Source organism: Entelurus aequoreus, linkage group LG12 (genome assembly GCF_033978785.1).
Source record: "Entelurus aequoreus isolate RoL-2023_Sb linkage group LG12, RoL_Eaeq_v1.1, whole genome shotgun sequence".
Lineage (NCBI taxonomy): Eukaryota > Metazoa > Chordata > Actinopteri > Syngnathiformes > Syngnathidae > Entelurus > Entelurus aequoreus.
The window spans coordinates 6,043,223-6,067,324 of NC_084742.1; the positions used below are offsets into that span (position 1 = coordinate 6,043,223).

The 24,102-nt window shown below is 39.4% G+C and overlaps 1 protein-coding gene across 1 annotated transcript; it reads left to right on the top strand.

The window, feature by feature from the left end:
* The first annotated feature begins 4,107 nt into the window (after nt 1-4,107).
* Nucleotides 4,108-23,503, top strand: LOC133661384 (claudin-7-A). Its single transcript, XM_062064549.1, has 5 exons — nt 4,108-4,285; nt 11,822-12,048; nt 17,473-17,637; nt 23,006-23,090; nt 23,164-23,503. The coding sequence occupies exons 2-5, from the start codon at nt 11,826-11,828 to the stop codon at nt 23,330-23,332; spliced, it is 642 nt and encodes a 213-aa protein (XP_061920533.1). The 5' UTR covers nt 4,108-4,285; nt 11,822-11,825; the 3' UTR covers nt 23,333-23,503.
* The last annotated feature ends 599 nt before the right edge of the window (nt 23,504-24,102 follow it).

Genomic DNA, 24,102 nt, shown 5'->3' on the forward strand with positions numbered 1-24,102 from the left:
AAGTTAAATTAGATTATAAAATATGCATCTTACTTGTATGGCAGAAAGCCGAGAAGTTGGTCAACTTTGAAATTCCACATGATACGTAAAAATGTGGACCGTGAGAAGCAGTGAATACTTGGCTCTAAACAAATGAAACACAGAATAAGATCTGACAACATCACTAGGAAGCATTTTTCCTCTGAGGAATGAGGATTATGCTGAATTTAGCATCTCACAGAGAGCACAAGTGCTGAAAGATACAACCATCCCAGTGAGAGCGGCCATTGTAAGTGACTGTTTTATGTTCTTATTTTAAACGTGTGACATGATAAGGCTCCAATGCTCTTACAAAGTCCGGCATTAGTGGTTGCAAAGACAGAAAGTGCTCTCCATGCTGTTGTTAATGGACGTAGTGTTCCTATGAGTTCTGTGAAATCAATGTACTCAGAAAATAAGATACAGTAATGTTGAAAATAACAAACATTCTGTAAATATTACATGTTACTATGAATGTCCCTCTTACCACCAGGGCCGGCCCGTGGCATAGGCCGTATAGGCAAATGCTAAGGGCGCCGTCCACCAGGGGGCGCCACGCCAATGTTGGAGAAAAAACAAAAAAAAAGTTGGTACTATTATTTCTAAATACAAAAAAAAATCCCACGCTAATTAAAATGCAAAGTAAAGCCTATTTAATAGAAATATTATTTGTTACAACATTACTTTTCCACCCCTTTATGTATTAGGTATAGTTGTAAGCCTAGTTGTTAAAGTGCACATCATTAATGTTAATTAAGCAATATCACATGAGAGGGAATGCTGTTTTTTTATTTGAACACTGCTGTGATTCGGTTAAAGATAATCATAACATAACATTCTCATATAATATGTTAATTTGCTTTCTTTAAGTAAAAAAATAGGTCAAAGACAAAGCTATTCAGTTTCTTGTGAGTATATACACTTCACTGCCGATGTGGGGGGGCGCCACCTAAAATCTTGCCTAGGGCGCCAGATTGGTTAGGGCCAGGCCTGCTTACCACATTACATACATTCTTACAGCATGTATATGAAACGTTGTTGGAAGTTTTAGAATGGTTTTTAGATGGCTTGATATGGCAGATTACAGCGTATCTGTAATGATGCCACATGTTGGCTTTTGGCGTGACCCCAGGTTACAGACACAGGAGACAAAGTGCAGGTAAAAAGGTTGTCTAATTAGAATAAGTAAGGAGCACCAGCATGAGACAAGCAGTCAACTACGGGTAAAAATACTGAAGCTTGTTGTAGGCAGAAAACATGTAAAGATGCATGCAAGCAATGCAATTTGTCCTACAAAGCATTCTGATGAGCAACAAAGGATACGTGTGTCAGTTCAGCGCTCCAACAGGAAATGGAAAACACGGGGGGAAGGAACACTGAAACAGAAATATCACAAAACACAGGAAAACAATGACAAAGTCCAAAACTGTCACGTGGCATCATGACAAAATACCCATTGCCTGCGTTATTGGCCGCCTCATACTAGCAGTTTTTCACTATTTAAAAGTCACAGAAAAGGGAAAGACAAGTGCATTCTAGTCTCATATGGGGTTTGAGGACGATGGACAAAATTCCAGAAAAAAAAGGGCTGTTTTCCTTTCACTTTTGTACCGCCAAAGCAGCTCAACATAATATAGGACTTTTAAATTATTGTGTTTGTGTCTCCTATCAGTTTTAAAGTGATCTAATTGTGTCAGGTATTTAATTTAAACAATGCTATTTGTACGTAATTTGTGTTTAAAAGATATGAATAAAAAATACATTTAAAAAAAGAAATAATAATAGCAATATTGCGATTCTCTTATTGGTGTCTCTGGAGTCTGGACCATAACTTCCGCGATAGACGAGGGATTTCAGTCAAAGTGAAAAACGGTGGTGTGGGGTCTTGTCCGCTAGAGGGCAGCAACCTGTATATATTTCAAACTACAAGGAGATTGCATGACCATAAAGTGTGAGTTTTTAAATGTGTTCGTTATGTCTCATCTCGATTACTTGATTGACTGATTGATTAATATCAATCAATCAATCAATGATCAAGTTTTACAGAGAACAAAAATGCTGCGTTTTGTTAGTTCAGTGGTTCTTAACCTGGGTTCGATTGAACCCTCGGGGTTCGGTGAGTCGGGCTCAGGGGTTCGGCGGAGGTCAAAACACACCCGACTCATCGTGTAAATACAAACTTCTCCCTATCGGCGTATTACGGATACGGCAACAGCAGAAGTCAGACTGATTTGCAGGTGTGTAATTTGTTGTGAGTTTATACACTGTGTTGGTTTTGTTGTTTGAACAAGGTGATGTTCATGCACGGTTCATTTTATGCACCTGTAAAAAAACATGGTAACACTTTAGTATGGGGAACATATTCACCATTAATTACTTGCTTATTAACATGCAAATTAGTAACATATTGGCTCTTAACTAGTCATTATTAAGTACTTATTAATGGCCTTAATATAACCCTAACCCTCTAACCCTGACCCTAACCCTAACCAAAGTTGGTTAGGGTTCCCCTACTGTCCAAATAACTCTAAATTAAGTCTTTATTACTTATAATATGTTCCCCATACTAAAGTGTTACCAAAAACATATAACTTTGTCTTGAATTTTAAAAAAAACAACAACATTTTATTTTTCACTAAAGAAGGGTTCGGTGAATGCGCATAGGAAACTGGTGGGGTTTGGTACCTCCAACAATGTTAAGAACCACTGTGTTAGTTTATTACATTTGTAGGTGGCACAAGCAATTGTGAATCATCTCTGCACTTTCATTTATTTGCAATAACACAAATTAAACGCTTTAAGACACAGTAGCTTCCTTTTCGGCACACACAACAAAACACTCCGGGACATTAATTGGCTTCCACAGAGTGTGATGTCATCAGCTGTTTTCCTGCTCGCTGATGTGCAGCGGCAGAGAGAAACTGTCCACATGGTGCACCTAGATTTTATTTTTTACAGTCCAAGAGAAAAGAAGGCCTTGCTCTGTCTCCAGAGGACCACAGTCCACCGGTCGCTCATTCAACACTAAAGTTGCATAAGAGGACGACATCGAGCGTGAAGCAAAAAGGCGCCGTTCCACTAGTTTGTGCAGATTTAAGCTTTTCAGGGAAAAGCTGTGCGTGGGTGCTGTATCTACATCCCGGGGGTCGGGGGGGGGCACTTGTGGGACTTCAATCACTGGAGTCGCCCTCCTTCTCGCGCACTTCAGCCCAGGAGGAGGCCTCAGAAATGTGAGGGGGTAAAAATCCCCATGAGAGAATGCAGTCAGTGCTCCTCTTTGGGCTGATTTAGCCCCCCCCCCCCCCCTCCCCCTTTTTTGCTTCAGCCTTAAGCAGCGAGACAAATGTGTGTTTACTGCTCTAATAAAGAAAGGAAAAGTGAAGTGCAAGAAGAAGGAAGGGCGGGGGCGGCTTTAAAGTGCAATTTTTGTCTTGTGTGCGAGCCAAGAGGACATCATATAAATTAGGTTACCAACGGAGACGACACTGGAAGGCGCCGAGGACTGTCCACAGCAACACACAACCTTCATGCCTTCATCCTTGCTATCAAAGCGAAGGGGGGTCTTGGGCAACAAGGAGGCGTTTGTCGAGGCGACAAGAGACAAAAGTTCAGCACAAGTCAAAAAAATAAGCCGATGGCAGACACTGTAATATCTGCTAAATCCATCCAGGGTGGAGGGGTGGAGGTGAGCATGCTCCACCTCATCACCTGCCAGATTGTTTGGGCACAATGCTCAGTACTTCCTCTCTCATTTTCCCTGTCCAGTGTGAAAGTTAGCGGCACAAAACCACGTCTAAAAAGGCCTCTTTGATGTGTTTCGTGTCCAAAGGCCGGCCCGAGGACATTTGTGGCCTGGAAGGTCCTTTATTAACCCTCAAGGCACAAAGGCTGACTGTTTTGTACTTTCAGTAAATGTTTGCTGAATATTTGGCTTTATTTTTTGTTGTATTAATCCAGTCCTTCTCAAATAGTGGTGCTCAGGTCCTTTGATGTGTGCAGCAACCTGTTGGAGATCTTTTATCAGTCTGTTGTGGCCAGTGCCCTGTACTTTGCAGTGGTTTGTCGGGGGAGCAGCACCAACAAAAGGGACTTAAACCGGATTGACAAACTGGCTAGCCAAACTACTGGCACGCAGTTGGAGGCGGTTGTGTCGGTGAGGGACAGGAGGACACTGGACAAACTGCTTGCCATCATGGACAATCCTGCCCACCCGCTTCACCAAACAATTGAGGGACAGCGAAGCTCATACTCCAACAGGCTCCTTCAGGTTCGTTCCCACAGTGAACTCCTTCATTCCGCACTCCATCCAGCTGTATACTCACTCGCCATACAGCAATAGATGATATCTGTCTATTACCTGACCGCTTCTATGTTAGTTACCTCTCTTTGTTTATAATGTATATTTTCTGCGGGATCTACTCTCTATTTTATGCTGCAGCTGTTACCGTATTGTCCGCACTATAAGGCGCACCGGATTATAATGCGCACCTTCAATGAATGGCATGTTTCAAAACTTTGTTCATATATAAGGCGCACCGAATTATAAGGCGCACCTATGCATCCATTAGATGGAGCTGCGCTAAAGGGAATGTCAACAAAACAGTCAGATAGGTCAGTCAAACTTTATTAATAGATTACAAACCAGCGTTCTGACAACTCTGTTCACTCCCAAAATGAATAAACAGCTGTTTTATTATTTTTCCCGAGGTAAAGTCAGTGATGTGGTGTTTTGTTTATCTTTTAACAACAGCAAGGTATAACATGTAGTGCAACATTTATATCACATAGTGGAGGGGAACTTTTCCCTGATTCAATAAACACGTAAAAAACAGTGATACTGTTACGGTAAATCAAACATTAGTGCAATCACAATATAGTAACAGTACAATAACAATATATCAATAACTCAACGTTGCTCAAACGTTAATGTCACACAACACAACACACAAAATAAACATGTAAAGCTCACTTTATGAAGTTATTCCTCATCCACAAATCCCTCGAATTCTTCTTCTTCAGTGTCCGAATTAAACAGTTGGGCGAATACGGCATCCAACATGCCCGGCTCCGTCTCGTCGAAGTCGTCATTAATCGAGTCAGTGTCGCTGCTGCTTTATTCCCGTGTTCTACTGCGTGACTGATCGTCTTAAGTTTAAACTCTGCGTCTGCGTCGTAAGCGTGTCTCTTAATAGGAGCCATTTTGGGGTCTTTACATAAATAAACAAATGGAAATCAAAACGGCACGCCTAGCGCAGTCATATATCCCAGCATGCACCGCGCGCTTCTTCTTCTTCTACGGGGCGGCTGCTTACCGTAGTTGCGAGACCTAAACTTTATGAAAATGAAGTTTAGGTTTGTTGTGGCTCAATATTGGTCCATATACAAGGCGCACCGGATTATAAGGCGCACTGTCAGCTTTTGACAAAATTGGAGGTTTTTAGGTGCACCTTATAGTGTGGAAAATACGGTACATATACTGTAATATTGTACATGGTAAATGTTATATATTGTATATATTATATAAAAATATAATATATCAGTATATATCATATACTGTATATATAATATGTAAATATTACATTTATGTTATATTTTATATTGCTACTATGGTACATTTTAGTCTACTTTATACTTGCATTATCCTTTCCATCCTTACACTTTTCATCCTCTGTAACTGAGCTACTGTGTGGAACAATTGCCCTTGTGGATCATTCAAGTTTGTCTAAGTCTAAGTCTAAGTCTATGCAGGGGGGGGGGCGCATGTGACAACGGGGAACATGCTTTTTTTTGCCATACCAGAATATGATGAAGCGTACGTAGCACTTGGCTTCACTGTTGTTGATAATGTTAATAATGTCAGGAACTCGCAAGGCTGCAGTAGTTGTGGCCCCAAGATGCAGGAACCAGGAGAACGATGAGCAGGTAAGAGGATTTTAATACTCTCAAACAGAGAGAAGCAGTCGTGCATGTAAACGGTCCAAAACAATAATCAATCCTCGAGCGCTGAGATACAGACGAGGCAGGCATAAATAGCAGCCTGCTGATAAGCACCAGGTGTGGCCAGGCTGCCAATCAGCAGCAGGTGAGGGGAAAACGGTGCTGTGTCTGGCTGTGTCCCCTCTTTTTGTAAAAGAGCTGTTGTCGAGCCTTTGATTAAAAAAACAGGTCTAGATCCGACAAGTTTGTCAAATTATCGGCCCATTTCCAAATTACCTTTTGTGTCAAAAATTCTGGAGAAATGTGTTTTAGCGCAACTTCAGCCTTTTTTAGATGAAAATAGCACTTTAGATCCATTTCAGTCTGGATACAAAGCTTTGCACAGTACTGAATCTGCACTTTTAAAGGTTTTTAATGACTTGCTTTTAATGTCTGATTCTGGTAGCTCTGCCATTTTAGTGCTTTTAGATCTTACAGCTGCCTTTGATAGTCGACCACACAATTCTTTTAGACCGCCTGAGAGACTGTGTGGGTGTCAGGGGGACTGCATTAGAGTGGTTCAGATCCTACCTGTCAGAGAGGTCCTTCTCTGTCAGGCTGGGGGACGCCACCTCTTCTTCTGCTCCGCTTTACTGTGGTGTCCCCCAGGGATCCATTCTAGGCCCCATCCTGTTTTCCTTGTACATTCTCCCTCTTGGAGAGATTTTTAAGAAACATGGAGTGTCTTATCACTTTTATGCAGATGACTGCCAAATTTATATGCCAATTTCAAAAGGCCACAACCCCCTGACACCCCTTCTGAACTGTCTATGTGATGTCAAGGCTTGGGTAGCCCAGAATTTTTTAATAATGAATGAGGGAAAAACGGAAATTTCAGTTTTTGGTCCGGCCCTCACTGACTTGGGACCATTGCAAAATTATGTGCGTCCCAAAGTCACCAGCCTTGGCGTCACTATAGACAGCGATTTTAAATTTGACAAACAAGTCAATGGCGTTTTAAAATCGTGTTTTTATCATCTTCGTCTTTTAGCAAAGGTAAAACCATTTTAATCTTTTAACCTTTTTGAACAAGTCGTGCATGCTTTTATTTCAAGTCGCCTGGACTACTGCAATGCACTTTATGCTGGCATTAGCCAAAAAGCTCTCTCCAGGTTGCAGTTAGTCCAGAACGCGGCAGCACGACTTTTAACAGGGGCCAGGAAACGCGAGCATATAACCCCAATTCTTCGGAGTTTGCACTGGCTCCCTGTTCATTTTAGAATTGATTTTAAATCCTTGCTGTTTGTTTTTAAATCTTTACATGGACTGGCACCTCAGTATATCTCGGACCTCATCCAAATTTACACTCCTGCGCGCGCTCTGAGGTCCGAGAGCCAGCTCCAGCTCGTGGTGCCCAGGACGAGACTTAAAACCAGGGGAGACAGGGCCTTCTCTGTGGTCGGCCCTAAACTCTGGAACACTCTGCCTCTCCATGTTCAAACTGCTTCCACAGTGGAGTGTTTTAAGTCTCGTCTTAAGACCCACTTTTATTCTTTGGCTTTTAACACTACGTGAGTTGTGTGGTCTTCTATCCTCTGTTGTCCTGTGTGTTTTTTATAAATTTTGATGTCTATTTTACTGTTTTAATTGGTTTTACCCTTTAAAATCGTTTTTAATCATATTTATTTTTTATATTGTCTCTGTATTGGTTTTCTATTCATTTATTCTTTGTTTTTATTCAGTCATTGGTGTAGCATAATATTGTTTTTAATATTGTTTTTAACATGGCTGGGCAGCACTTTGGAAACATTCTTGTTGTGTAAATGTGCTATATAAATAAAGTGGATTGGATTGGATTGCTGAGGGAGACATGCAGGAAATGTAACAAATGAGAGCGCTGACAGGAAATAAACATTAGACAAGGAAACAAACAGCAATGAAGTGACAGATTATCACAAATAAGCTTACAATGTTGTGCAGAGGTATAGTTATAAAAATTTTATGGACAATTTTTACAATATTCATATTCACGGTGGAGAGTGGAGGGGGGGTCAGGTGGGGGCGGGGGGGTGAAATATGTTCTTCATCCATGATACTTGTCTTGGAGGGGGGTTTCAATGTTAAATTCAAAATGTTTGAATATTTGTTTTACTTTCTTTGCTCAAATCTCTCAATCAACCTCAGCTCTAAACAAAAACACCTTTCTTTTTTTTCAACTCTTTGAAGTCCTTTTGATCAAATTATGTCACAGTTTTCAATTAGTAAACATTTGCATAACATGAGTTATTTTTTAGTAAATTAGCCTGTGACATTATCTGATCAAAAAACCTTCAAAAGGGTCAAAATTGGGGCGGGGGGGAAGCATTACATGTTTAATATTTTTACTTAAAGAGGACCTGCACTTTTTTGGAAGTTTGCATATTGTTCACAATCATTATGAGAGAGAGAGTCTTTTTTTTTTTTTTAGGATTTTAAAGATGATAAAAAATGGTTGCAAAATGCGGCTAATGGGAGTCACAGTTGTAGCCTTCCAAGCCCTCTAAAACAACTTCAAACCCTTCCATCAACGTTGTATATACACACTGCAACTCTATATATAATGTAGTAACGGACATGTTCATAACAATATGTAATATGTTCAATATTTACCGTATTTTGGTCATTTTATCAATGCCGGAACTGACTTCTTCTGTGCATTGATTTCCGTTTCCGGATTCATAAACAAGTGTGTTCTAATCATGGCGGACTTGATAACAGACAACGAAGACAAATATTTTTGGACAAATGAGGGTTCACAACCTTATCTTTTTGAAACCGAGTGTACGGAGGATGAACAGATGCTTCAAGAAGCGAGCACGGAGAAGAGGGTGACTCTTTGGAGCAGACGGAAGCCGAGATAGTGAGGTGAAAGTGACATGAAGCTGCAAATGTGGAATTTGGAGACACGCTATTTTGACATAAATGGCGTGCTTACCCAAATAATCCGGAAAAAACACCCCTGGCCACCTGGACAAAACAGACAACTGTCCATTGAGTGAGTCACACTTTACTATCGATCATGATAAATACAGTACGTCACACGAGTTATTGAAACTACCTACACTGTCTGGCTAGCTGTGTACAAACAAAGCATAAAATGTGGGTTAATACTTTACAGATACTGTAATATGATTGTTCATGTTTTTCAGTCAGTGCATATTGGTGTTCTATCGCAGTGTGTTGTGCATTACAAATTCTAAAGCACGTTTCGTGCTCACGTAGAAGCTAGCTTATCTCTTGTCATGGTTAGCTTTTACGGCTAATACCGTAGCACGCCGATGTGTGAGTAAGCTACAAAAAGAGTTAGTCAGTGTTCGCTCTTACAATAACAATATCACTACAGCTTGGTTATTACACAGGTTACAGAACGTAAACAAAGTATTGTTGATGGTTTTTGAATGCATTTTTAAAGTGATCCATCCTAGTCACGTCCGTTGTGTCCTTGAGCAAGACGCTTCACCCTTGCTCCCGCAATCAGTGTGTGAGTGTGTGTGTGTGTGTGTGTGTGTGTGTGTGTGTGTGTGTGTGTGTGTGTGTGTGTGTGTGTGTGTGTGTGTGTGTGTGTGTGTGTGTGTGTGTGTGTGTGTGTGTGTGTGTGTGTGTGTGTGTGTGTGTGTGTGTGTGTGTGTGGAAATAGTGTCAAAGCACTTTGAGTACCTTGAAGGTTGAAAAGTGCTATACAAGTATAACCGACTAACCATTTAAAGTAGGTTTGTCAACACTACTGATAACTAGCATCTTGGTTGTTTTCGTTATTGTTTACAAACTCAGGTAGTAAGTCTTTGGATACAGGTAGGCTTGGTCTAAAGTCAAATGACTTAAATGGAAGCCAAAAACATTTTTTGCTTTTGATTAGTTATTGTGCACTAACTAACTAAATTTTTTATATCTTTGGGCCTGATGTTAACATCATAACATGATGAAATGTGGCCCTAAATTACCAAAATATACACAATAATTAAAAGTAATAATGAACTGTGTGAGCATATAGAAAATAGCGGAAGTAAGTTGTTACAAGGAAACATACTAATTAAATATGAGTTTACACAACTCTTGAATTTGACCATGTTGGCAGTTAAAGGAAATATATGGGTGGGAAGCAAATTCCACAGCCGCAACATCCTTGGTATGTAGTAGACTGATGGAGATATGTGTTAGACCTTGGTACAATGACTCTGTAGGACAAGGGTGCCCATTACGTCGATCGCAAGCTACCAGTCGATCGCAGAGGGTGTGTCAGTCGACCGCCAGCCAGGCATTGAAAAAATACACCTAATAATTGGCGATCATCAATCTTCACTATGACATCACTTTCATCACTTGATTGACATTTGCGGCACCCAAGGATCTTGTGAGATGACGCTGGCTGCTGCGAGCTCAGTGTGAAGGAAAAAAGACTGTCAGGAAGGCAAGAAACAGTTTTTATTTCAACCGTACATCACGTCAAAAGCCTAAGGACTGACAGCACAGTTCCTGTCTTTACAATAAAAGTGCTGCTCCATCCTGCCTGCGCTAACAAAATAAGAGTCTCTGAAAGCTAGCACAAACAAGCTAGCAAGCCACTGAGTTTGCCATCCATATATTCCTTGTAAAGTGTATAAAAACGAATATGGAAGCTGGACAAATAAGATGCCAAAAACCAACCACTTCAATGTGGTATTGGACATAAAGGAGGACTTCTTTTGTCCTCCACAATGTAAAATCGAAAATGTGGAAGTTGTCAGCACTACTGGGAATTTTGTTTGATTCCAATCAATGCAAGTCATCAGAATCAGGTAATACACCAACTTATATTCTTGTCTGCATAAAAGAATGGAATCTTTATGTTAAACTTGCAATAATTCCAGACAGCTCAAGGGACGGTTTCAGGAAAAAGTTACGGTGGAAGGTGCAATGGGAAAAAAATTATATAGCATTCAATACCACAAATCAACTGATTTACAAAAATACTAGCAAAATATACATTTAATAAGATAAACTTTATAAAAATGTGTTTACTTTATAGTTACTTGCTATAAAACATTTTTAGTTCTATAATCTATTGTCAAATTATTGTACCGGGATTCAAAATGGGATCAGGATCGGCAGGCCAAAAATGTTGATCAGGACATCCTAAGTTGCATACGATGATTAACTGAATATTGTGACCAACTTTTTTGTATCAATATCATCGTGATATTGTAAGATGCTCACATGATGCTCACACAATGACTTACCACCCCCAAAAGTTTGGAAACCCCTAAAGACTGAAAATGTTTTCTTTTTCAAGTCCTCCTTCATTACTTTTGTCAATTCAGTGCATTATTGTCCTCAAAGACAAATGGTGACTTTTTGCATCACTTTTGCACAAAGGCCAAAACTTTGCTGATATAAACATCCTCTAATGACATAGCTGTCCATGTTTATTCCCCCCTCCCCTCCCCCCCTCCCCCCGTCCCTCCAATAGGCCTCATTAGCATATCACTGGCCTGGAGATATGCTGTAATTCCTTTAATTGGTGGTCCGCGTGGGAAAACACTGATCTAGGTCAGCACACATACAGTCATAGGAAGTATGCAAAGACAAACACTGAGAAATGCCTCATGAGGACGTGAACATTTGTGCGGAGTATATGGTTGACAAAAAAAAAAAAGGATTCCAGTGGCAACCTGTTTGCTTGGAAATGGAGGGAACATTTCCCAGCACAAATGACAACAACACACACCCACATCTTACATGCCCATCCCCAAGAAGACCCCTCAGAGCACACACACACATACACTCCAAAGGGCATTTTGCATAGAGCTCCAACACACTTCCAGGAGCATCAATACATTTTGGACAAGCTTTTTCTTTTTTTTTTTTAAAGAAAAATGGCCAACTCTGGTATTCAGCTTTTGGGCTTCTTCATGTCACTGATTGGCATCGTGGCGCTGATCATCGGCACCATTCTGCCCCAGTGGAAGATGTCAGCCTACATCGGGGACAACATCATCACGGCCGTGGCCATGTACCAGGGACTGTGGATGTCCTGCGCCTTCCAAAGCACCGGGCAGCTCCAGTGCAAGATCTACGACTCCATCCTGCAGCTGGACAGTACGTCTTCATACAGAAATGATAATAATGATAATACATGCAAGCTTGTTTTCAATGTCCTGTTTCACAAAGGCAGGCGTCTCATTTTTATTGCCCCGTAGCATATTTACAAAATTAAGAGAAAAAAAGGTTACACGTGTCAGCTATGACATGAAGTTGAGAGCTCAGCATGGATTGGCTTACATCGGCTTAGTTTGCCAATTGTAAAAATAAACAAAACACATTATTAGGCCACTATTACACAAAGCTATAATGTGGATGTTTTCTTCTTCTTCAGATAGCTCAGCCCATATTTACTTACACCGGATTTTAGCAACTTTTGTGTACAAAATGTATCAATGTGGCCTTTACTTCTTCTGAAAAACTTTGGACACTCCTTCATAATGGACTTGTTTTCCATTGTAAGCACTTTTCAGCACATGACCACTAGAAGGTGCTTTTAGTGGTCATGTGCGCACCAGTCACAACATTAGAGACACCTGCATAATACTGTAGATCAATATGCTAAATAAGAACTTTGTGCAAAATAGTAGTAGTAGTAGTAGTAGCAATATTAGTAGTAGTTACACTCAATCATATATTTATTATGGTTTACATGTAGAATCACAGGCCGTTTTATTTGCCCGCAGCTTGTTTTTTATTGCCCTATGCACATTGTAAAAGTAAAATAAAATCAATATTAATGAGCTGTATTATCAGACAGTACACTAATTTGCTTCATCACCTGTAACCTAAAGGTAATATGTGGATGTTTTGTTTACAAATCTTAGCACAGGGGCCTCAAACGCGTTTTCACTGAGGGCCACATCGCAGTTATGGCTCCCCTCAGAAGGCCACTTGTAACAGTGAGTAATAAATTAATATAGAAGTATAAGGATTCACCTTGTGATATTATTATACAGTTGCATATGCATTTTGGACGTTTTATCTTTTTTTTATATAGACTGACAGTTCAGTCGTCATAATTTTATCTTAGAATTGATGGTGGGAGTTTTTTACAGCATATTACTGTAAATGGAAAAATGATACCATGTTTTTTTTATGGTAAAATTCTGGCGATATTAGCCAGTTTTTACCGTAAAATCAGTGGTTGTTGTTTTTGCGGTGTATTACTGTTAATGGCAAAACGCTACCACGGTTTTTTTACAGTAAAATTCTTTACCAAAAAATCTATTGTCAATTTTACAATGTGCAATTTTATTGATAACTTGCTTTGAAATCATAAGTCAATCAGATACTTACTTTTGTTTTAACAAAAAAGTTTTGAATGTCTAATATAATATTTGTTAAATTAGTAGTAAAGACAAAACTAATAGTTCATCATTATTACAGATTATAACTACTTTCCAACCTACATTACTAACATGAACAACGTTGTTATACATAAGCCCACCAGATACTTGAGTATTTATTTTTGTTTGGTGAAAAAAAAATGTTTAATGTATGACAATATAATATTTGTAACATTATTATATATAATTGAATACAAATATATGCAAATACATGCAGTATATGTATTTTTTTTTCTGTCAATACGAAAAGAACAAATACATTTAGCAAGAAAGATGAAGTAATTGAATAAAATTTATCGACGTGGCCCTCGCCTCCTTTCATTTTTCGGTATGCAGCCCTCCATGTAAAATAGTTTAGACACCCCTGATACACAAGTGATACAGAAGCGATACAGTAGTGTTATAATGAACATACCTTTGAATTACTGCTTTTCAATTATATTCTGTTATATCCTAAGAAGAATAAAATAATTTGCGCCCTCCCCACCACTCTCCGCCACGACTATAAATATCGCTTGTCTACAATATTGTTATAAGTGCATGCACCTCAGCATTACATTATATCCTTATTAACCATAAAAACAGAAGAAAATAAATAAATATATCTCAACTATCAACAAACAATAACTTTATTAACATTGTTTTTTAGTCTGTGACAGAAAAGATTTAAAGCGCATCGATTTGCCTGAAATTAAAAAACGATATATCCTTATTTAAACCAGAAACATTTTTCGACCAACTTGAGCCATTTGATACTGAAAAATAAAATTAAATAAACTCAATAAATAATAAGCAATTCAAATAGATTGGCAACAGTAACTTGGGAGAACAATATATAAAACAATTTAACCTACGAAGCAAAAATGAATAAAAACAATTTCAAGTCAGGATTAATGGCTGCAGTTTGTAGGTTTGAAGCATGATACTGTTAACATGTTCCCCGGGGTCATGTTCCCCACTATTTGAGAAGGACAGCTTTAAATGAATAAGGCAGTGTTCATTTTATTTATTTATTTATCAATGTCCATCCATCTATCCATTTTCTACCGCTTATTCCTTTTGGGGTCGCGGGGGGCGCTGGAGCCTATCTCAGCTACAATCGGGCGGAAGGCAGGGTACACCCTGGACAAGTCGCCACCTCATCACAGGGCCAACACAGATAGAGAGACAACATTCACACTCACATTCACACACTAGGGCCAATTTTTAGTGTTGCCAATCAATGTATTTATTTTAAATGTTTTGTATATTTAATACTATTATATTTTAATATGATGTATTATTGTAGTATTGTTATGTTTAGTGGGGACAGTAACGTGTCCATCCAGTTGGGGGTTGTACAGTAGTATGCAGTGATGGGCAAGCCACTTGGAAAATGTAGTAAGCTAAGCTCCAAGTTACTCTCGATTAAATGTAGCTAAGCTACAGGGGAAGCTATCCCCGAAGAATTGTAGCAAGCTACACTACAAACTACATGGCAAAAGTAGCTTGCTACATCAAAATTACATTTAACGGCATTTATATCTATGGGCCCACATGTATAATAATCAATGTGAATGTAACTGAGAGTGTACAAATGGACCCAATAAGGGTCCATTACTATTAACTATCTGTCATTTAGCTGGGGACTTCCTACAACTACCACCAGGGGTCCCCACACCCTATTGTATTTAGTTTGCCTTTTCTTTGACCCACCCCTATAATGTTATTCATTTTCTCTACCTCCAGTAAAAAAACAGCATCTATCTATATCAGTGGCGGGCCGTGCGTTTCCCACCTAGGCCTTCAGTGATGGCCGACTTAAAAGATTACCTCTCAAAATACCATAATTGATGTCATCACATTACCATTGCTGGAGAAATACTATACAGGAACACATTTACGCCCTACTGCGCATTGAACCACATAAACAGTGTACAAAACTGGATATTTTCTGGTGCATTTAAAAATTAATTCAAACGCATCAGCATAACATATCTTATGCAGGCGGTACTGTCAAAATTAAAATTTCAAAAAACATATTAAAAGTGAAAAAATAACATATTTGAACTCACAATTAGTAGGACCTATTCAACGCTGTATAAGCCAGTGGTACCCCTCGTCGTTGGCTTATTCGAGTGGAAATGGCGAGCATTTCCAAATTTCATCGCCAGAACAGCTGAGCTAGCTTCCGGGGTTGGCCGATCGTCTCACAAGATGTCGTTTCTCTTTAATTATCCTTCTTGAAAATGACTTTGCAAATATATATTTGCCACCTAATCAACGTTTTGTTCTCCTTCTCTGCTATCCCGGTCTGGCTACGGCACAACACTTCCCGCTTCCTGCTAAATTGAAACTTGTGAATGGATACTCACTTTGGAATGACAAGTGAGTATCCAATCACAGTCTCGTTAACATCAGGCTACTTAGATAGGCTGTTGTCAACAACTCGTGATCTGATTGGCTATCGCAACTGTCTCTAAACTCACTGTTCTCAAATTCATCCGCTAACGGTCCTGATGAGTATTCAATCACAGTACGCATAAATGTCACGTTCAATGTGAGGCCATCTAGAAGGCCTCATTGACAACAACTCGTGATCTGATTCGTTATCGCAACTCTCTATCACCTGTATGTCCCCATTCACTTACAGTGCATTGTTGATTCTGAAGGCCCCTGGCAGATTTCATACAGCATGGCAACATAAATTAGCTGAATTCTGATTGGATACAAACTAAAACTAAAAACAACAGCAGTGGAACAATCATAATATGACATGAAGAAAATATAAATACTTTAAGATATTTAGGGAGAGTAAATTAAAAAATAATTGTATCGTTAATTATGGTCATGATTTCTGGTTATGTTAGGCCAGCAGAGAAGACCTTGCTGGTCCTGACGGCACAACACTGATCTTAATTTTGACAAAACAAACAATGACACGTGTGTTGTTTGGGAACAGTTGGTAATAGTTATGTGCAGTAAAACTTTTCATGAACTCAACTCACCTCAATGTGTGTTCCTAAATTTGTGTTGGACATCTTAGATGAAGAGAGCAGTTATGATTTTGGTTTACAGAGTAAACAACTAAAAACTAAGGTTTGGGGCATTGTTTTCTCTAAACACATACATTTGTCTAAATATGACTAAGAACATGCATTATTGTGGCTTTCCTGCACGTCATCTTCATCACTAAGGGAAAAATCTAATCTGCGGGAAAGAATCTCTCTGACATTTTCAAGTATGTTTTTTTTTTTTGAGTCGTCAGCTTGAAGCGTCCCTCTGTCTCCAACTCCCTAATCGTCATGTGACGTGATTGCATTACTGTTATGATTTTGCTTACTAGTTTGGATGACCCGCCTTATCTTGCCTCTGATTGACCAGTCCGTAATGTTTCGCCCTAACATTAGCCAATTGTGACTCATCATACAAACACAACCAATCATCCTGGATTTTTTCCGTATGTATGGATTCATCCAGGTCATTGTATTTACTCCATATTTTTTGGCCTGGATTAGCGATCCATTTTCTCTCTTTGTAGCTTGTAGCTTTGATGTAAGCTACCTAGCTACATGGATCTAAAAGTAGCTAAGCAACAGGAATTAATACTCGTTAAAAAAGTAGCTAAGCTGCTGCTAAGCTACTGGAAAATGTAGTTACGCTACGTAGCTTAGCTACATGTAGCTTGTTACTGCCCATAACTGTTAGCATGACAGGCAGGGTAAATTGTGGTACAGTACGTTAACTTTTTTAAACTTTTGATGTCCAGCCAGGTGAGGAAAAACAAGCTAGTAGGTCAACAATGATACAACTGTTTCCAGACTGTTCCAACTCACAATGGAGGCCTCACTGCAGGAGGGTGCTGTTTGTGCGTGGGGCATGGCCGGGCCGGGCAGGACTGGCACAGACTGGTTCTAGGTGGACCGAGACAAAGGAAGGTTCACCCTGTGATGGCTTTATGGGAGGTGGGGTGGGGGCAGACAGCTGAGCGGAGTACAGTCGTATTTCAATGTGTGGCGCCACACCGTGTTGTTTTGTTACCCATGGTTTCTCTTCCAGGAAGAGTTGACACTGAGGCCCCAACCATCACATCATAAATAACAGCCTCCATGTTGCAGTGCAAAGTGGCCCTAAAGTGTCCCATCTTCTGCAGGCTCTTTGCAGGCCACCAGGGCGCTGATGATCGTGGGCATTATCGTGTCGGTGGCGGGCCTGGGCGTGGCCTGCATGGGCATGAAGTGCACCACCTGCGGGGGTGGCGACAAACTCCGCAAGGCCCGCGTTGCCATGACGGGGGGCATCGTCCTGCTAGTGGGGGGTGAGTATCCCCAATAAGTCTTACCTTTATAACATCTTGTACCGCACCACCGAGTGTGCCATGACTGCACAGGTTGATTACATACTGTACATGTACTGTACATACTGCTATGTAGTGGAAGAGCATTTAATTGCTCTGCCTCGCTATAAGTGCCTGGTATAGGTAGATGAACAAAAATACATTATTTGTAGTAAATAGATCAAATAAATAACTTTTTTAACATCATTACTAGTGTGAATGTTGTCTGTCTATCTGTGTTGGCCCTGTGATGAGGTGGCGACTTGTCCAGGGTGTACCCCGCCTTCGCCCGAATGCAGCTGAAATAGGCTCCAGCACCCCCGCCACACCAAAAGGGACAAGCGGTAGAAAATGGATGGATGGATGTAGTAAATAGATCAAATAAATAACTTGTTTAACATCATTACTAGTGTGAATGTTGTCTGTCTATCTGTGTTGGCCCTGTGATGAGGTGGCGACTTGTCCAGGGTGTACCCCGCCTTCCGCCCGAATGCAGCTGAGATAGGCTCCAGCGACCCCCCCGCGACCCTGAAAAGGGACAAGCGGTAGAAAATGGATGGATGGATGGCATTACTAGTACTGTCAAGCGATGACAGCAAACAGCAATTGATTTATTATGGCCTGTAATTAGGTAATCAAATCAATCTTTTTTTTTTAATCTCACCAAATAAATCTGTTGTTGCTTTTAGTCAAGCACAAGAAGAGAGCGAAGCAACTCACAGGTACAGAGACAGTCATACTTTAGTGATTTAAAATTTGATTAACGCGGGAAAAAAACATTAGGCGCTAAATATGACTGTAATTATTTCATCCTAATTAACTCGATAATTTGACGTACTCATTGCATTCATAAACCTTCCTCACTGAATACGACAGTGAGGTGCTATAAATAATATTGCCTTGCCTTTGTCACGGCCCGGGTGGACACCAGCGCGCATTCATGTCTGCGCTGCGCTGAGCACACCTCCAAGCGCGCACCTCCGAGCGTGCACCTGCACGCGCCACTCCGACTGCAGCAGGTGGCTGCATTCAATCTGCAATCATTCAGCACTCAACACACCTGTCGCTGATGAGCTCCCTGGGCTTCTTAAGCCAGAGCAAACCTGTGTTTCGGGCCAGAACGTAGCTACCTGTTCCCGTACACAGCATTCCTCCGTTTCCTCGTTACGAGCAGTGTGTCTCGTCTCCCCGTATTCCCTCTGGTTCCCCTGGCTGCCTCTTTGGATTTCGACCTTTGGACACAGACTTTGACGCCTCGCTCTTGCCCCAGACCTCCTGCCTGTCTCTGGATCTCCCAGCTTGCCTTGCCCCCTTGGACTTCCGTCTCTCGCTCAACACTCATGGTAACACTCAGCTAATCGCTACACTTAGTCACACCATACACATTTTGGATTAGTTTTCACACTTCATAATATTGTATAGAAATAAATAGAGCTAAACCATGTCCCTGCATTCTGTGCCGTCTTCTTCCTCTCTGTATCGTATCAGCCTTGCTATATTGGGAGCAGGGAGTGGCTTGGAATTGCTTGGATTTACATGACGTACAGTCCGGCTCATTTGATATGCGTGGTGGTCAAGCCAGCGTCTGTTCTCAATGGGTACTAGACACCATTTAGCCTTTCTCAAAGAAAAATGCCCTATGCTTGCGATGTTTTCGGCTGTACAAATCGATCAAATCGTGAAAAAGGATCAACGTTTTTCTTCAGAGTTCTTCGAGAGGTAATCAAAAAGGGCGGAAGAGTGCACGATTTTACAAAAAACATTGAGAAAAGTAGCGCACACTCCAGTCCAAGGGAGCAGAGTCGAAGTATGTATGAGTTTGCAGTGATCACTTTGTTAAAGGTTTGTTTGATATACTTTTAACGTTTAGTTAAAATTTAAGTATTATCTTAATATTATTTGTATTCCCTAAACACACGTTTTCTGCGAGTGTTTTGAAAAGCACCAACTGGACGAGTCCAAATAAGAGAAAGCAAAACCTTTAAGAGTTAAGCTTTCACCAAAGGCAACAATCATAAATGAAGCTTTCAGCACGTACACAATGTTGACATCTATAGTTACATTTTGATAAAAACGGGGGAAAACAAACTACTCGTAAACGGTGCGTGCAACAGCAACAAACATGACAGTAGATGCGAAGAAATCATGAAATGCAACCTTACCTGAGCGAAAACAATGCATATGGGAGAGTCCTGAAACTAATTTCCTTGACCTAACCACACACAAAGAAGTTGTAGATCTCCATGCGTTTCCAAGTTTCCATCTGTTGTGTCGTGTAGAACAGTGTTTCTTAATCATTGTTGGGCCGCCAAAAAATATCTGTTTCTCAACTGTTGCCCGTATGGGAAGCAGCGGTATTCAGTTGTAATACACCTTTCAAACCACTTATGGCAGTAATGACAATATTGCACAAATCGAAGAAGTCTGGCGCTAAAGTCATAGAAAAATTACTTCAGCGCAAAAATGATGACCAAAGTGACGAAACTGTATTTTCATTTGCCCTTAATGTTTAGTGTAGTTTATTTAAGAAACATATACATGTAATATTATTATTTATTATCAATTAGGTTCAAATGTATTTATTTTAGCCATGTGTTGTGATTAATACATGCTTTCATATCATTTGACAAGTTTTATCCTGTTAAACTCTAAGTAGGTTAGATATACGGTAATTATTGAATCTATTCAAAATAAGACTAAAATTACAAATTTTATGTTAGTATTTGAGGGGGCCCCGTGCCCCTCTGTACTGGAAAAGTTGGGCCCCGAGGTCAAAAGGGTTAAGAACCCCTGGTGTAGAATGATGTCTGGAGCACAAATGAGTTCGATATGTCTGGGAACCCCATCGATGGATAATACTTGATATCACTCGGGGTGCGGCATTGCTAAGGTTTGTAGAGCGGTCTTGCCCGCAAATTGAAGGTTCCAGGTTCAATTCCTGTTTCCCCCATCCTAGTCACTTCCGTTGTGTCTTTGGGCAAGATACTTTACCCAGCTGCTCCTAGTGCAACCCAGACTGGTTTAAATGTAACTTAGATAATGGGTTTCACTATGTAAAGTGCTTTGAGTCATTAGAGAGAAGCACAATATAAATACAATTCACTTCACTCTACAAATCTTTTTTTGATAAAGTATAGGGGTCTATTCCATTGCATAGGTTGATTTTTTTGGCTCGTATCTGCCTTTTGCAAGAAGATCTAGGCCCCTTGTGTACTCAGATAGTTTGCGCGCTGCTTGCTGCACAACATCCATCTTGGCTTAGTTGACCATTGTTTTTGTTTTTACTTCCAGAAAGAAGTCACGTGACAGAATACAAGCAATATGTTTGATTGTAAAATATGAAGTGCCCTGTATTTAGGAGTTGTGCTGGATTTACAGTTATCCTCTAAGCAGAAGGTTAAAATAAAATCAAATTAAACAAATTTCAGGTATAAAATAAATAATTTAACAACAAACTCCGCAAAATTGTACATTGAAATTACTGTATCAAAAGCTGGACACTGACAAATAAATCCACACTGAAATTGGTGGAAGTTATTCATAAAAAAGCGTTAAAAGTACTAAATAAAAGATGTATCATCATTGCAGAATACTCGAGAAATACAATGTACTCAATTGGGAAAACTTCATAAAGTATGCTGATTCAGTTAAAATGCTTGATGACCTTGCACCACCTCCTCTCAAAAACGTTGTGAAGAAGAAGGCCAACAGTACCATAAGGTTCGGTTCCAGAGGGGACTTATTGGTGCCGTTTAGAAAAACTGTGTTAGGGCAATTCTCATTTTTCTATCGAGCATGGAACACAATTCCTGTAAACATAAGGGAACTAGCCAAAAAAGCATAATTTAATACATAAGGCCTTGAAAAATTGGCAGCTTGGAAACTAAAACAGTGTGTACCTGAGTCTTTCAATTGTGTACTGTAAATGGTAAAGTAAAAACTAATTTATGCTCAATTGTATTCACATAGTAACCAGTCAAAGAAACATGACACTAACTTTCTATTGCTGGTAAAAAAAATAAAAATAAAATACATATATAAATAAATACAAATAAAACATTGTCATCAAACAATCAAAAGCTGTTTAGGCGTTTAGTTGCAGAGGAAGAGAGGGAAAGGAAAGCCAACACTGTCATCTAGTGGACTACGTTGCCGTGAAGTAGGAATCATTAATTATAAACTGAATATTTTCATAGCTAGGACATTAACAAAAATGTTTATTACCCTCTAAATAAATTTTGTAACATTATGAGAGCCCTCGAGGCATGAAATAACACTCTCGATTCACCTTAACACTCTTTTAATCCGATATAGTTATGCTGAGCAATCGGTGGCCACAATACTGAACAGTGTGCTATGATTGGTTGGGGCTCATCTAGTGGCCAATACCACTGTAGTATTGATATATTTTTAGTTTATTTAGTAATTTTATGTTTTAGGGAAGTTTTGAAACTGCAATATTTGAAGCATGGTGTGGCAAGGGACAACTGTATACATTTTATATTTGCCTTTTAAGGAATGAGAAAAAAATGTAATATTTCCCCACTCATATGTTAAGTTTTCATGTAATTTTGGATCAGGGGTGTCAAACTAATTTTCATTGAGCTACACATCGCAGTTACAGCTGCCCTCACATGGCTGTGAATATGAATATGTTCTGCCCTCATGATATTATTACACAATAATAGCATATGTATTTTATTATTTATAATTATTTATTTACATACAAATTGAGGGATTGCTTTGTAATCAGAGGTATTTTTTAGGATTTTGTTTTTTTTTCAACTAAAAATGTTTGGAATATCTGATAGTATGATATTTGTTGCATGGTGAGATACGATTATAGTTTAAACGATATGGAGTGAACAAATACATTTATTAATAAAAAGTAAGAGCTACTGTATATCGACAAACATAATTTCCAGGCTTTTCACAGGCTACATCAAGTGTTTTAGTTTAGAAACACTATGTCCGAAATGAAAAAGTAAGTGTACAGTTAATTGCACATGTTGGACTGAAAAACAAGAAATAAAAAAGGCAGACACAAAAGTATGTATCACCGCGGCGCTGACTCCTACTCTGGGCTCCAAAGGGTTAATGTTTGGTGACCTTAAAGCAACACAAGAAAAGCAGATTATTAGTTCACATTAAAATAAAAAAAAACCTTCTAAAGTTGCAATCCTGTGTCAAAAACTTTTAAGATCCTTTCTGAACCCTTTAGTGGGTGTGAGGTAGTTTGACCCCCGGGCCTCTCGGGGTCACATGACTGAGAGACTTCACTGTGTCAGACTTAGATTCCCACCGACCAAAAAAACCCAATAAACCTAAAACGTCTGTCCCTACTTTGCAGGCCTGTGTGCCATCGTGGCGTGCTCCTGGTTCGCTCACAACGTGATACGGGCCTTCTACAACCCCTACACCCCGGTCAACACCAAGTAAGCCCATAGCTTGTTGTTCTTTTATGTGTGAAAATAACACAAATGATAATTCAACGTATCTTTTTCACAGGTTTGAGTTTGGTGCCGCCATCTTCATCGCATGGGGCGGCTCGCTCCTGGACGTCCTGGGCGGCGCCATGTTGGCCGCCTCCTGTCCGCGAAAGAAGCAATCGTCCAAGTACCCATCTATGGCCAGCTCTCGCTCCGGGCCTGGGAGCAGCAATAAGGAATATGTCTAACTTCCTTATATGCCCTTCATTATTCTTATTATTGTTATACAAACATTCAATGCTTTATTACTATATTACTTTTTGTAATGTTTTTTTTCCCATATGTGCCTTTGATAACTGCTTGATGATGACTCAGCGCTGTTTCACACAGTCCTAATAAAGAAATATATATTTAATGCAGCTGAGATAGGCTCCAGCACCCCCCGCGACCCCGAACGGGACAAGCAGTAGAAAATGGATGGATGGATATTTACAATGACATCACAATACACTGCCTTAAACAAGCATGGCATCATTGACCATCCAACAGCGTTGCCAGATGGGAAAATGACAAAAAGAAAAGGGCCGGGTAGGACATTTCATAGTGTAAACTAAGGGTGTGTGTATGTGTGTGTTTATATATACTGTATATACTGTGTATATATATATATATATATATATATATATATATATATATATATATATATATATATATATATATATATATATATATATATATATATATATATATATATATATATATATACACACACACATATATACATGTGTATATATATATGAATATATATAGATACACATCAATATACATATATACACTTACATATACATATATACACATACATATATACATATTTATATATACATATACATATTTATAAATACATATTTATATATACATCTATATAGATATACATCTATGTAGATATACATACATATAGATATGCATCTATATATATAGATATAGATAGATAGATAGATAGATAGATAGATAGATAGAT

Bases quoted from the DNA above. Each gene is read 5' to 3' on its own strand.
- LOC133661384 (XM_062064549.1), top strand. From the start codon at position 11,826: ATGGCCAACTCTGGTATTCAGCTTTTGGGCTTCTTCATGTCACTGATT. The intron at 12,049-17,472 runs GTACGTCTTCAT...CATCTTCTGCAG, and splicing joins CTCCATCCTGCAGCTGGACA to GCTCTTTGCAGGCCACCAGG. The intron at 17,638-23,005 runs GTGAGTATCCCC...CCTACTTTGCAG, and splicing joins CATCGTCCTGCTAGTGGGGG to GCCTGTGTGCCATCGTGGCG.